The following is a 14,006-nucleotide window of genomic DNA, read 5'->3' on the forward strand; positions in this document are numbered from 1 at the left end:
TTGACTTTATCTTGCAATTGTGAGTTTATATCACGCAATTATAAGAAAAAAAGTCAGAATTGTGAGATAAAAAGATAAAAAATAACCTCTTTTTTTTCAGTGGCGGAAACAGGCTTCCATAGAAATGGGTAAAAGAATACAAGGAGAAATGATATACAGTCATTTCCATTTATATGCATCAATATAACACTGCATAGTAATTACCAGCAATATTTACCTTCATGTATTTTTCGATTAAACATTTTTATATATGTCAGAAATGCAGAACTCTTCAGATTCTTCAGAGTTGAATCGATTTATTGAAATGGACAGCTTGACAAATATGAACACTGTTGGTTCTCAACATTTATTATTTTTTTTACTTCATTTGATGAGCCCACAGAGTTGCAGAATTGTATGTTTGTAATCTTCGCCATATTTTCTTGCTTTGCTAATGGTTTTTGAGGATCAGGGCATGACACACAACCTGTCCATGTCAGCATTTCTCTAATTTGACTAGTTTCTACCAAGTTACAGTTCATTTGTTCCAAAATAATGCACACGCATCCTTTAAAAAGCTGATAAGCTATAGTTTTGCTATTGTATGTGGTTAGTAGCATTTTATTATTTTCATCTAGTGTTGTTTTTCTTGGCTGGTCTTGTTTGCTGGTTTTTAGCACTCTAAGCTGATCAGGACTAGACCAGTTTTAAGTAGCTAAGAGGCAGGGAATGTGTTTGCATGGTCATTTGTAGGATATGAATGGATTTATAAGCATCTTATGAACAAAACATCAACAGAAAGTGTACTTTTTCGGGCCTGTCGCTCGCCGTTTATGTGTGACTCAGCGTGGTGTGTGAGACTCTGTTAATCCACTCACCTGGCTGTGAGTTGGAGAGCTGGAGGCAGCTGATCGGAGGAAGAAGTGTGAGTGAGGAGAGGACGTGAGGTCAGCTCCAATTTGGCAGCCGTCTCTTGTCAGAGTTGATTACTGCTGATCCGTTCAGACTTCCCCCGACTGTGATGAGCCACCGGCAGAAAGCAAACGCAGTGGTTTTTGTTCTTGCGGGAGGAGAGGACAGTTTGAATCAGGGGGTTGTAGATCTAAACGGCTTCTCTAAGTCTGAGAAGACCTTTTCATGACCACAGCTATGACAAAACAATAGCACGTCTGTTACAAGACACTCTGGAGATTTCAATCAAAAAACAACAGGTGATGTAGATTTGTTTTATTATTTCTTCAGCAATATTGTTTAGTTTATTTCAGTTCTTACGTTGAAGAAGAAAATAAATTATGTTGAGAGTTTGAGTACTTATACATTTTAAATTCAGATTAATTTATTTATTTTTGATGGGTTTTGTGCAGGGTAGATTTATGCTCTATTTATACCTGTAGCTATCAGCAATCACGTATATTTAGAAAGTTTTTTGGTGGATTAAACATTCTGGTTATAAGTGTATGTCACGTTTTTCTCCTTAACTTAAGTGTTTTTATTTCATTTGTATACATTTGTTGATTGTGGATTGTTTAGAGATTGTTATTAGACACTGGGTACAGCAAGCCTTTGTTTCCTGGCACTGTAATGTATTATGGGACTAAAACTTAAAGAGCAGAGGCCACTTTTGGTCAAGTAGATTATGTTATATAACAATCTTTAATTGAATAAGTTCCATATTTTCAGGCTCAAAAAATCAAATTTGTCCTCATTTGCCAGCCAATATCATTCTTTCGGTCAAATTCACTAAATTTGCTGAAAAGAATTATAAATATTATTGTATTGTACTATACATAGCAGTGGTCAGAGCAATCGAACATGTCATAGATTTGAAATCATTCTGATGGTTGAAACTTCAACAAAGGCCTGTTCTTTTTCCTTTGTTCATTCGTTCTCAAATTGACCTTTACCTTAGTCTCTCCTATTTTTGTATACTTCATTCAGTGAGTGGATTCATTTCATTAGTAACTATTTCATACCAGCAAATGAGTTACTGACTGCTTTAGACATTTGTTTAGACGCATTGAATTAAATATTTAGGGGAGAAGCTTGTCCGGTGTGTGTGTCTCTCTCTTTCTCTTCATGCATCCATCCATCCATCCTGGCTCAGTTTCCCTCTGTCTTTATCTCAGGCAATAAATCCTTCAACATGATGTCCCCCACTGGAGATAATTCTGAGCTTCTGGCTGAAATTAAAGCTGGGCCAAAACTGAAGCCAACACCTCAGAGTAAAGGCTACACGACCGTCTTCTCCAACAACGGCACAGCGGCGAACAATGTAGGTCACGCTCCCTTACTTTCACAAATTTAGTTCTTGCCTACGAAGTGAAAACATTTCTTGGAGAGCCTTAACGTATGAGGGTGAATCTTCTGAAGCCTGTCAAGAACATTATTATTATTGTAATGTTTTGTAATGTAAATTCTTAATGGTTAATCTCATAAATTAAAAGTACTTTGTCTCATGAGTTATAGCGGTTGTCTACATGCAGCCTTTGATTATTATATATGGCATATAGATAACAATAAACAGGAGTCCCCGTTATGGATTGATATTACTTAAAACACTGAGAAAAGAATTCTGTATTCAATAAGAATTGAAATAATTTCCAGTTATCATTATGGAGATGGATACATTAAAATATGGATCAGTATTCCCAAAATATAACTTCTGCAGCCACAATAAATAATGAAATAATCCAAAACAAAGTTAGTTTCAGATTATAGAGTTGCAGTTTGGAGCGTTATAAGAGTGCAGCTCAGTGATCTGGCATCAAATCCATTGTGCAGGATAATTCAGGCTTGTGTAACTCTGCTGAAATACAATAGCACAATTTATTAAAGTTACATAATTCAGGAAACGACAGAAGAGCGTTCAAATTTCTTTTATCTACCTTCATTAACTGGCCAATAATTTCAAGAAATAAATTACACTCTGACAGTTCTGTGGTTGCTTATCTAAATTATATTTGTTTAACAAACAGTCAAACTATTTTTTTTGTAACACTTTAGAATAGGAAACACTAATTCACTTTTAACTATGACTTTTACCCTCAATAAACTCCTAATTTGCTGCTTATTAATAATAATTAGTTGTTAAGTTTAGGTATGGGGTCGGATTAAGGGATCTAGAATAAAGTCATGCAGAATAAGGCATTAATATGTGCTTTATAAGTACTAATAAACAGCCAATATGCTAGTAATATGCATGCTAATAGTGAGAATAGGTCCTTAAAATAAAGTGTTACCATTTTTCCCCCCTACATTTTATGGTGAGTAACAATTGCAAGTATCATAAGTACAAGATGTCTCTGTTTATGATATTTATTCTCATCTGTGTTCTCTATATTGACGAGATTAATAAAGAGCACCAGATAAACCGTGGTTTACAGTGAATTTAGAACAGCTAAGTGGCGTTGTTAGGTAAGACGCGAAGCGTAGTTTAGCTGTTATAAATTCACTGTAAACCACGGCTTCACAGGGCTTCTTGCTTTTATAAAACGGTTATTCCATATACGTAGTAAGGTTTCACAAAATAAAACTGAGCAAATAAAGTGTAATGAAATAAATAAAAACAGTATTCTTCCACCAAACAATGTAGTTCCTCAGAAACAGTTGTGGTTCCAACAAAGTGGTTGCCGAGCAACACACAGAAGTAAACAAAGGTGTATGTTTGTAGAGTAATTTACAACAGCTTCGAACGCGGCTCAGCCAATCAGAATCAAGGACCGGAACTATCCGTTTTATAACAGAGCTTTTATAATATTCTGAATGGCAAACTTATAATTATGAGTTTGATAAAGACATAATTGGTTTTTATTATTATTAGCCATTTTTAATTAATTCCAGAACACTATGAACACAAACATATTATAATTTAATAATTTAATTAATAATTTATGCATTTAGCAGACACTTTTATCCAAAGCAACTTACAGTGCATTCAGGCTATACATTTTTTTTACCAGTATGTGTGTTCCCTGGGAATCGAACCCACGACCTTTTGCGCTGCCAACGCAATGCTCTACCACTGAACCACAGGAACATTATATTATATTATAATACAAAAAAAGAATGGTTCTCAAAAAGTAGAGGAGAGGTTATCAACTAATTTTGCACTGGAGATCAAATAGCAAGCTTAACAAAATTGTTTATTGTAAAAAAATAAATAAAGAACAATAAAAAACAATGACATTTATACAGCCAAAAACACAGTGATCGGCACAGATCTCATTTCAAGTGAACTTGATTCTTTAGAAGATGAGAATTATTTGCTGATCTTTAGATGCTATGAAGAACCATTGAAGAGTGTTTTTATTCAAGCCAGCTGTGACCATATCTATATTTTCTTCTGGACCATTCTATTCTGATTGATCGTTTTCACATATTAAGGGGGAATGTCCGTCATCGCCGCCAGAGCTTCTGCCAAAACCCCAGCCCGACGACACCCAATCTGCAAAGCCACAATCTCCACCGCCTGTCTGTCCCACGAGCAGCGGTGGGTCGCCCCAGAACCACAACACCTCACAGAGCAGCGAGAAGCTCACAACCGCTGTCAACGGAAATACTCCTGTTGTCCAGGACAAGTCCAGCGTGGTGGACGTAGAGAGTCTGGTGCCCACACATGACGAGCAGGGCCGAGCTATCCCAGAGTGGAAGAGACAGGTGATGGTGAGGAAACTACAAGTGAAGATGCAGGAGGAGGAAGAGAACAAGAGAAAGGTGAGTGATGAGACAGCTGGGTGTTTTCAACGTAAGCTGAGGCAGTGCATCTCTTATCCAGATTTCAACATTTAGTCACGTTAACAAAAGCTTTCAAATCACAGCTTCATAACATACTTAAAGACCCCACGGAATCAATCCATGCTTTTAAGGTCATTTATATGCTAGTAAATTCCTAAGAGCTGACAACATGTACATGCACGCACGAAAATAGTCTTTATTATCTGGTATAAATTACCGATGACAAATTTTTGCCGCTTAAAATGCTTCCTAGAATAAGAAAGTCCACTCCCTAATAATGACAGCTGCCTCTGACTCGCATTAGAAAGAAGCAAATCATAGTTCATCGGTGTGTCTGGTAACACTTTAGATTAGGGAACACATATTCACTATTAAGAGTTTTCCTTTAATAAACTCCTAATTTGCTGCTTATTGATAGTAAGTAAGGTAGTTGTTGAGGCAATTAGTTAATAGTGATTTGTGTTTCCTAATCGAAAGTGTGAATTGTGTCTTTGGTTGCATAGTTTTTCCATATAATGTGCTTTCCCAACCATTAATTGGTTACAAAGGAAGCTGCTGGTATATTTATTCATTCCTTTGTCAATTTTACAAGCTGAGGATATTTTTCGGGATGTTTTGTAAACTATATAGTATTGCCTTTTTTTTTTAAACATGGGAAATGCTCCCCAATATTGCCCCCACTTCCTGTTTCAGTAGGATATCCATCAACACAGGAGAGAAAACTGTCAAGGCATTTCATGGGGTCCTTAAGCATGTTAAATAATCGCTCGGAATAGCATACTAACATACTACTGTATCTGCAGTAGATAAATTCTGTGCACAGTATGCAAATTGTCGTTATACATAGAATGCACCTCACTTGACTTTCCATTTCAATTGTGATGAATTAAATTAATATAAGGTGCTTTACAATTTCTTGCCTTATTTGACTGGGCTTCCAAAAGTTATGACATGTTATATAATATTTCATTTAGAATACACAATTACCATATTTAAGCTAGTATTCCCTTCTGAACATAGCCAATCTCAAATTGTTTGTTAAATGTGTATATACAATGGTGTTTATAAAGATTAACTCTAACAATTTAACTTTTACAATGAATAAATGGAAATGAGTGCATTTTCTCAGCTTCTGACATCTGCGCTATCCTCCTGTAGTCCTGGAAGTGTGAGCTATAGTATCACCTCTTTAGATTTTAAACGGCTCATGATTTCAAGTGTAAATTTTAGCTGTGAGTTTGAGGTTTGATCTATCTACATGGAGGATAGCGGAGCAGTGGGTGTCTGCATGGTGAGTTTTGAGTGTACACACTTCTTTTAGTCACTTTTATTTATATAGCGCTTTATACAATACAGTGTGTGTCAAAGCAGCTTTACAGTGTTAAACAGAAAAAACGTGCTGATAATGCAAAAGGACAATAGAAAACAGTTTTTTAGTTAAAGTCAGTTCATATATAATATAAAATATTGCCAGAAATTGTGTAATGCGTAACCCCCATATAGTCCATATGCATTACACCAACTTCTTTTGAAAACTATATGCAAGATCTACTAATTGCAAAAGTGATGTGTGTGATCTGTCACTTCTCCATGAATGGGAAATTGTATAAAGCAGTGTTGTGTGAATGAGCAGACATTTATGCAGCTCTGGATTTTTTCTCTGAAAAATTTGTTGTTAATAGATGCAAGGATGGAGAATTAGTGTTGGGATGAGATATAATTTGTCAACGACTCAATAATATTGTGTGAGTAGTATATTTGTATATATTTTGTCCAGGGAAACATGCTTTTTATGACACCAGTAAGTTGGGCCAGATTACTTACTCTTGCCTTAGATGGCATTATTGAATCACTTTTACTGGCTACTTTATGTTTATTCATTGTGAACATATTGATGTGTCCCTCTTGACTGCAAAGTCAAATGGCTGCTAAAACAAACACATGTTACAGCTGGCTCTAGACCTTTAAGAGTTTAAAATGACTGCTCAGACAAGGTTTTCAGCTTATGGTAAAGAAAGACTCAATCTAAAAGCTAAAAATAAAGCTCAATCTTCAGTTTTGGTCTGGGTGTCATCTTGGGTGTGAATGTTTTGCAGTGTGACATTTGGTTGGCTTTTCCTAGACTCTGTGTTGAGTGATGCAGTGTTTAATTTGGGGCTGTTGTGACCTTCTCAAGACAAGCCTAAGTGTGTTTGACATTTACTAAGGAAGTATTAGTTTAATGTGGCTTACTGGCGATGGTGCACGACAGCTCTAAGTTTTTACATGGGGATTCAGTGGTGTGATGCAAAGCCCCTTCACACTGCAACTGGAGCTTACAGCACGAAGTGCAGTTGGTCGTCTTGCTCATTCTACTCATTAAGCGCTTTATTTTTATCCTTCATACATCTTGTTAACGTCCTGAAGGTTTCTCAGTATTTTTCATTTCGTTTTTTTGTTTTTTAGATCAGGTGCATATAGTCAAGTCTCTTGGAAGCATGAGCTAAATATAATTGACAGATAAAGTACACATGAATTTCACACTTATAGGGAACTTCTGGGTAATTTTCAAATGAATGTCTATATGGACAACATCTATGGCAGGCTGTGGAATTACAAGAAATACATTTAGCATTGTCCTCAGTTTGAAAAAACTGATTGGGAATGTACTGTAAATACACTTACAAAAAAGTGACGTATCATATATCAACTCGAAAACAAAAAGTATTTACATGGAGCTGAGTTATGCATACTCCATACACAAATATTATGCCGGTAACGTTTAACTTTGTTTAGTCACAACTCAAAAGGACGGTTTAGCCAGCTTTATGGCTCAAGTAGCAACCATTTTTAATGAGATAGTCGAGTGCTTTTACAAAAATACGAACTTTTAAACCCATTGGCCTGATGCCTACTACATACACAGTAAGTGTTTTACTGAAAATATAGTTCTTGTTCCTTTTTTACGAACTGAAGATTGCATTGAAATTATTGTTTGTAATATTCACTAGCATGTCACTGATTGTGTCCATAGGCAATCATTTAAAAGTAACCCAGAGTATTTTTAATATATTTAACAGATCCTAACAAAAACTATACAATAAATTTCTAAGACAAATGAGCGGTCTTGCCATACTCTGTTGCAATTTTAGTTTTTTTACCTGAAGCTTCTTTTGCAAGTAAAGTCAATTCAGTTAAAACAAGGCAGTATCATCGCACCACTAAATTCATGTAAAGTTTGAAATGTTTGGGGTGAAGAGGCTTTAAAGGCGTGTATGTAACACACCGGATCCACAGGCTGAAGGGCACGCCCACCTCTGTTTTTGTTCCCTTCTATATCCTCCTCTGACCCTACTTTAGTTTGCTGCCAGTGGATACTATCAAGCCCAAGACTGGCATTATTCACACGTGCACAATGCTATACTGGGTCCCTTTGGGGAACTGATGACAGAGGACGACCTTGTCCGCATTGAGAAGCAGATCGAGAACCTCCAGGTCATGCACAAAGTGACAGAGGTGGAGAAAGATCTGGAACAGCTGGAGCAAGAGTTGAAGCAACTCCTACCTGTGTCTGCAGCCTTGAACCAAGACCACTTCTCTGTCAACCCCAAACAGGTTCATGGGCAAGCAGAAGACCTGCCTGCCTGGTGCAGCAAGATCTCCACGCTGCTCAAAAGCATGGCCATTCTGCTCGCCACTTTGGGCGGGAAGGAGATCGATATTCTGGAAATTATCAATGAAGGATATACGTACGAAGGCCTGAAGAGTGGAAAGGGCCAGACGGGGATCTCAAATTCTGGAAGCATTGGCCGATCGCAATCATTCTCCACTCGAGAGGAGGTGGAGAAGGAGATTAAGCAGTGTGGCGTGTCTGTGAAGAGCCTGAAAGCCAATTACGAAATCCATAGCCAGTCAAAGAACGAGGACGACAAAACAAACTGCATATACAAACGCACGAGGTCCTTGCCGGCGGTAAGTGAATGCAGCTACCCCTCAGAGTCCATCTTGGAGGACGAGTTGCTGTTTTCTCTAAGTGAGAGCTACTCGCACGCCGGAGATGGGTCGCCGATAGATCAAGACTTAAATTTACCTTTGGTGAATGAGGAACCTATAACACAGTCCCATGCTTCTTTGACATACACTGGGCCTGGACCATCTGCACTGGAGCATCATGACCAGCCTATGAATCCACTAACCTCAGAGCATCTCACCCGCAGTCTAGAGGTGCAGACAGACCTGAGCTACGTCCAGGAGTGCATCGAGATGCGCAAGGAGAGGATTGTGTTTCTGTTCCTAGAGCACTGGAGAAAGTACACAATGACTGAATCCTACAAGTGCTCAGGTAGAGGGAAGACTCTGAGTGTCGAGGAGAACGACTCCCATTCCCTGTATTATCACAACCTGGCTAAGCCTGACGGCACCATGCAAACGGAGGATGACCAGCTGCTGTATTTCATGAAACAGAGACAGGTGGTGGGAAATCTTCTTGGCCACTGGAGGACCATTATGAGCCAGGTGCCCACGCGACAAATCCGCAGACTCAGTCGAGCTCAGATGATCTACTGGCCCGAGCACTTCCTTCCCCACATCAATGGGTCTCCGGTTCAATATGAGAGTCTAACCCTTGACCTTTTCATGCTAGGCTACTTCCAGCTTCTGGAGATGAACATGTCGCGCACTGAACGGAAGTTCCGCCACTTGCTTTGCTACGAGATGTTTGACAGACTAGGCAGTCACCCGTGGGAAGTGATCCGCCGGTTCCACCGAGAGGTCATGGAGAGCCTTGAGAGCGGGAAACGCGATTGGTCGGACGGCTTTGAAGATATCAAGGTGAAGTATTTCGGTGACTCTGTGGAGGGCGGCGGGCTGCTGGAAGCGGCTGAGCTTATTCTGCCTCCGGAGGTTCTGCAGGCATCCGTGAACATATCGCAAGGGGCTCCAGCTGATGCAAGTCTCACAAGTATTTCACCACCAGAAGTCCCTAATCAACACCCAGGACCAACTTCAGATGACTCTGCAAAGGCCACCCAACAGGGCACTTCTGAGAACTCAGCTGAGGCTATTATAAATGATACAGAACTACAGAAGAGTAGTAGTGAAGTTCAACTATCACCTGATGAACGTCATCATGCACAGGATTCACCACAGTCAGAAAACATAGTAACGCAAGCAGCTGAAAGCCCCCAGACAGAAGCCCCATGCATTCCTACTGTGAACGAACAGGGCCCAGCAAATATTAAAGAGGAACCCAATGAGGACTCCATCAAGCTTATCTATGAGCTTAAAGAGTTTAGCAATGAGGAAATTATCAGATACATTGATCGAAGCTTCGCCTTCTGGAAAGAGAAGGAAGCTGAGATGTTCGACATCTGACTTGTCAGGTCAGATTATTTGAAGGATGAAACACAATTATCAGGAGACAGAATAAATGCTTGCGTTCAGCAGATCAGGGAGGCAGTTTACTTCAGAAACATCTTGATTGTCAAAAGAAGCGATCAAATGTTGAGCTCTAATCGTTTTGAAATCCAAGTTAGTAGCATCATACAAAATTAAATATTTAGCTACTCTTATTTGTTTAATAGCCATGAAGAGCTCTAAAGATACAAATGCAAATAAAACCCTACGAACAGCTCTAAGCAGTGGTGTAAAATGTATTTATTTTGTAAATTGCTATCATGCATATAAAACAATAAATACATAGAAATATCATGGAAATCATAGCACTTCATCTTACAAGGTGAAGTGACAGACAATTTACAGTCTGTTCAACTTTTAAAGATTAAACAATCAAAAGATTCACACAGGCATTAGGTGTGCTAATTCATTTGAACAGTCATATCCGTCTGTTCAAAGAGCTTTAAATCATCAAACAATGAAGCACAAAATACATTTTCTTGAAATTTAATGTAAAAGTATTCTGATCATTTTTGAAATGATCATTTTTGTTTATTGATTGAATTCTTTCTGATTCATTTATTTTAAAAAGCCATTTGAATTTTGTAACTTTCAACTATTGTTCCTTAGTGTTTGTACGACTTACAATTGAGAGTATCACAAGTTATCACAGCACACATGAATTACCACTACAATATGTTTTACATCATCTGTTTTAAGTGGTTTATTCTGCATGTTGCCTGATTATTTGGAAAATATCAGAATCATTGTTTAGGATAAGAGGGGGCATGTTCTTGCCGTGCTTGAGTTATTTAAGAACACACACTTAGTTTCTGAACATAATCAATGCCTTTATTCATGATGTATTTGTGGATGTGAATTCTTGACCTTTTGTTTATCTTTCAGTTTGATTGTCTTTTATTTGGAGTTGTTTTTGGCAATGTTGTTTTTAAGAGGTTTTAAAAAGCAGGTGGATTTCTACTTAAGAAGTCAAATACAAAGGTTTTTATTGCCATTGGTATTCATAAGAGGTTTTTTTTTTTTACACCTAACATTGACATTTATATTGTTCAGCTGTTACAGTTTTGTTGTGTCTAGCCATATGTGAAGTGTCGGTTTGATGGTTTGTTCGTTTTTTTGAGAAATATTTACAAGATTAAATAAATCTAAAGTTTATGATTGTACATGATTTGTGATTTCCTGTTATAATAATAATAAAATGATTGTTCTTTTTAAGAACAAATATTTAAAAGGCCAGTGTTTACTTAATGACTTAAATGTACCATTTAATAGTATTGCTTATTACAGTAATTTTTGCTCTACAAATAATGAACTCCAGTTTAGCTTCCACAGGGGTTAAATTGGGATTTGCTATGTGTGTGTTTGATGTTTGTGGGGGGGGGGGCTCTATGGTATCGACCTTATATATATATATATATATATATATATATATAATGATTTATTCTGAAGCAATATTCTCATTTTATTCAATATTTATATAGGCTATTCAATATTTTATCCAAGGACATTTTTTTACCTTTATAGAGGGCATTTTCCCACTAATCTCATAAATACTTTCATTTCAAATTCTTACATTTGATCTATAAATTCAATTATAATAATGTGATACGTCATCAAATTAAATAATGTACACTGAAAAATACAACTGCATTAAATAATATTATGAGATTCTTTTAAATATTTTTGAATATACAAACAAGAAATGATGGTGGAAATGATACTTTTCAACTAAATTAAAACGCCAGTGCCAGTAGTGAGCGTTTAATGAGTGAGTCATTGAGTCGTTCATTCAACCGATTAGTTCAAACGGCAGATTCATCAGATGTTTATGCATGGGCTAATGAAACTTTCATTCAACCGATTCGTTCAGACACGGAATCAATCATCAATGAATCGGTTGGTTGCTGTTAGATGCGCTGTGTTCCGCCTAAAATGTAAGGGACCTAATATTATTGCATAACTATCTCCACTTACACATGTAATAAAATCAGAATAATACTTGCGTTTTGGTGTTTACATAGTTATTTTTGTTTACTGAGGTTTTAATCATGTTGTCTGGCGTTAATGAATGACGAGTCTGTGTGCCGGGGCTCAGCCCCAGACGGCCCCGGACCAACTTAAACCCTGAGCTTCCATGAACTTAATTAGCTAAAAAGTTAAATAAGAATTAGAGCGTTAACTATGACATCACATAGTCAAGCTCGAGCTGTGTTTTAGAGGGCATTTAGCTGCCTTTTCCTTAAAGTGGTCCTATTATGCTCTTTTACAATGTCTTGAATTATCTCTGCCAGTGTCTTTCTTAACTGAAGTTTTTAAAATTTTGTGTAACTTTTACAAATCTTTTACAAAACTCTACTGCAATGGATTGTCTTTTTCTTCTATAGATTCAGTAAAGCCTTTTTAACAGGTTTTCTTTCTGTGAGCCGATACAGAATGTCATTTACATTTTTCAAATTATTGGACAAAATCTGAAGGCAGGCCGTCATTGTCCAACATTGTAAAGGGAAGCGATATTATACATTATTAATGGAAGTATTGATGGAAAAACACCTAATTGTTTGATCTGATTGTTATGCGGCAAGAAATTACATCAGTGTGATTCACAGCTGCATCCTCTAAACTTTCTTTAAAGCATCTGTCAAGCATTTTTATTCTTTTCTCCCCTCAGTTTTTTTTTTCATGGCATATAATTCCCAGGGGAATAATGAAATATTAAGACGCAGATTAGTTTACATAGATACTGTGGCTGTTACCAGTGATGTGGCTTCGCAGTAGCAGTCGAGGTAATCGATCCGCGCTGAGGGGGAATGAGAAGCTCTGCCGGGCTATAGTTACATCTGAATGGAGGAAGAAGATCACTTTTCAAACGGTCTTTTTGCGTACTGTTGTTGTTTTTCCAAACATTTTTCCCTGATTTACAGAAGACACCCACTAAAATGTCATTCAGTGTAACAATCTTGTCAGGTATATTTACAACAAAAATCAGTTTATGACATTAAAAAACTAATGACTTTCACCCCAAATACTAATTAGTTGTTATTTTCCCTTTTTTTATTTTTTATTTTAAATTTGCCTCTATCCTATGTTTTGCCCATTTGTCAGTAAGAATTTTTTACTCATTTAAAACCCAATAAAATTGCTAATATATGCTCACTTATTATTTTATATATTTTAATATGTACAGGTCAGAATAAGCATGTTGTTTGAATTTTTACATAAATATAAGTGCTACACTGAATGACAATGTAACATTATTCCAACCAAATTTTTACATTTTATTTTTCAAAAACTTATTTGAAACCTTAGTATATATAAACGTGCTAAAAATAAGCATTTTTCCAGTAGTCTCTTTGCACTGTATATAATGCAAAAACACAACCAGAAGGTGGCGTCAGAGATCACAACTGATAATTGGCCATATAAATCTACCCAGATAACGAAGCTCAGAATGTTAATCAGACCTATCCAGCAACCACTGCTGAAAAACAGATTATGAAACCCATAATGGGACAACAGAAGCCAATGTCTTAAATATTCTATTGCATCTGATGGTCTAATTAAAAAACCCCGGTCACCCTTTGTACTGAGATTTACAGGACGTTTATACATTGGCGGGGGAAAGGATGTCATGAAATCATGACGGTGTATTCAGCCATGCTGCGCTCCCCAATAATGAAGCTTTTCTTTCCCGCTTGGCAACTGTAGCTTGCTCTTTACTGTTAATGTGTTTAGAGTAACTAGACATCAGAAAAGTGCCGGATGTGAATCTGTATGTGTGTGTGTGCGCATGTGTGAGAAAGTATATGTGTGTGCATATTTACACATGCATATCAATGTAACTTGTCTGTCATTCACTGTGCGATGGGTAGAGTTTATGTATTTTGAGTGTTTTTTTTTTT

At 37.1% G+C, this 14,006-nt stretch overlaps 1 protein-coding gene across 1 annotated transcript in view; it reads left to right on the forward strand.

Annotated features, from left to right (window-relative positions):
- The window catches only part of LOC107733970 (espin-like protein), an 18,464-nt gene extending 8,333 nt beyond the window's left edge, over positions 1–10,131 (forward strand). Inside the window, exons 3-5 of the mRNA XM_016545836.1 lie at positions 2,106–2,251; positions 4,363–4,692; positions 8,053–10,131. Coding sequence (XP_016401322.1) covers positions 2,106–2,251; positions 4,363–4,692; positions 8,053–10,065 — 2,489 coding nt within the window. The 3' untranslated portion in view covers positions 10,066–10,131. The remainder of the gene's footprint in view (positions 1–2,105; positions 2,252–4,362; positions 4,693–8,052) is intronic.
- The last annotated feature ends 3,875 nt before the right edge of the window (positions 10,132–14,006 follow it).

This window comes from Sinocyclocheilus rhinocerous, unplaced genomic scaffold, assembly GCF_001515625.1.
Source record: "Sinocyclocheilus rhinocerous isolate Xijiao unplaced genomic scaffold, SAMN03320098_v1.1 scaffold6603, whole genome shotgun sequence".
Lineage (NCBI taxonomy): Eukaryota > Metazoa > Chordata > Actinopteri > Cypriniformes > Cyprinidae > Sinocyclocheilus > Sinocyclocheilus rhinocerous.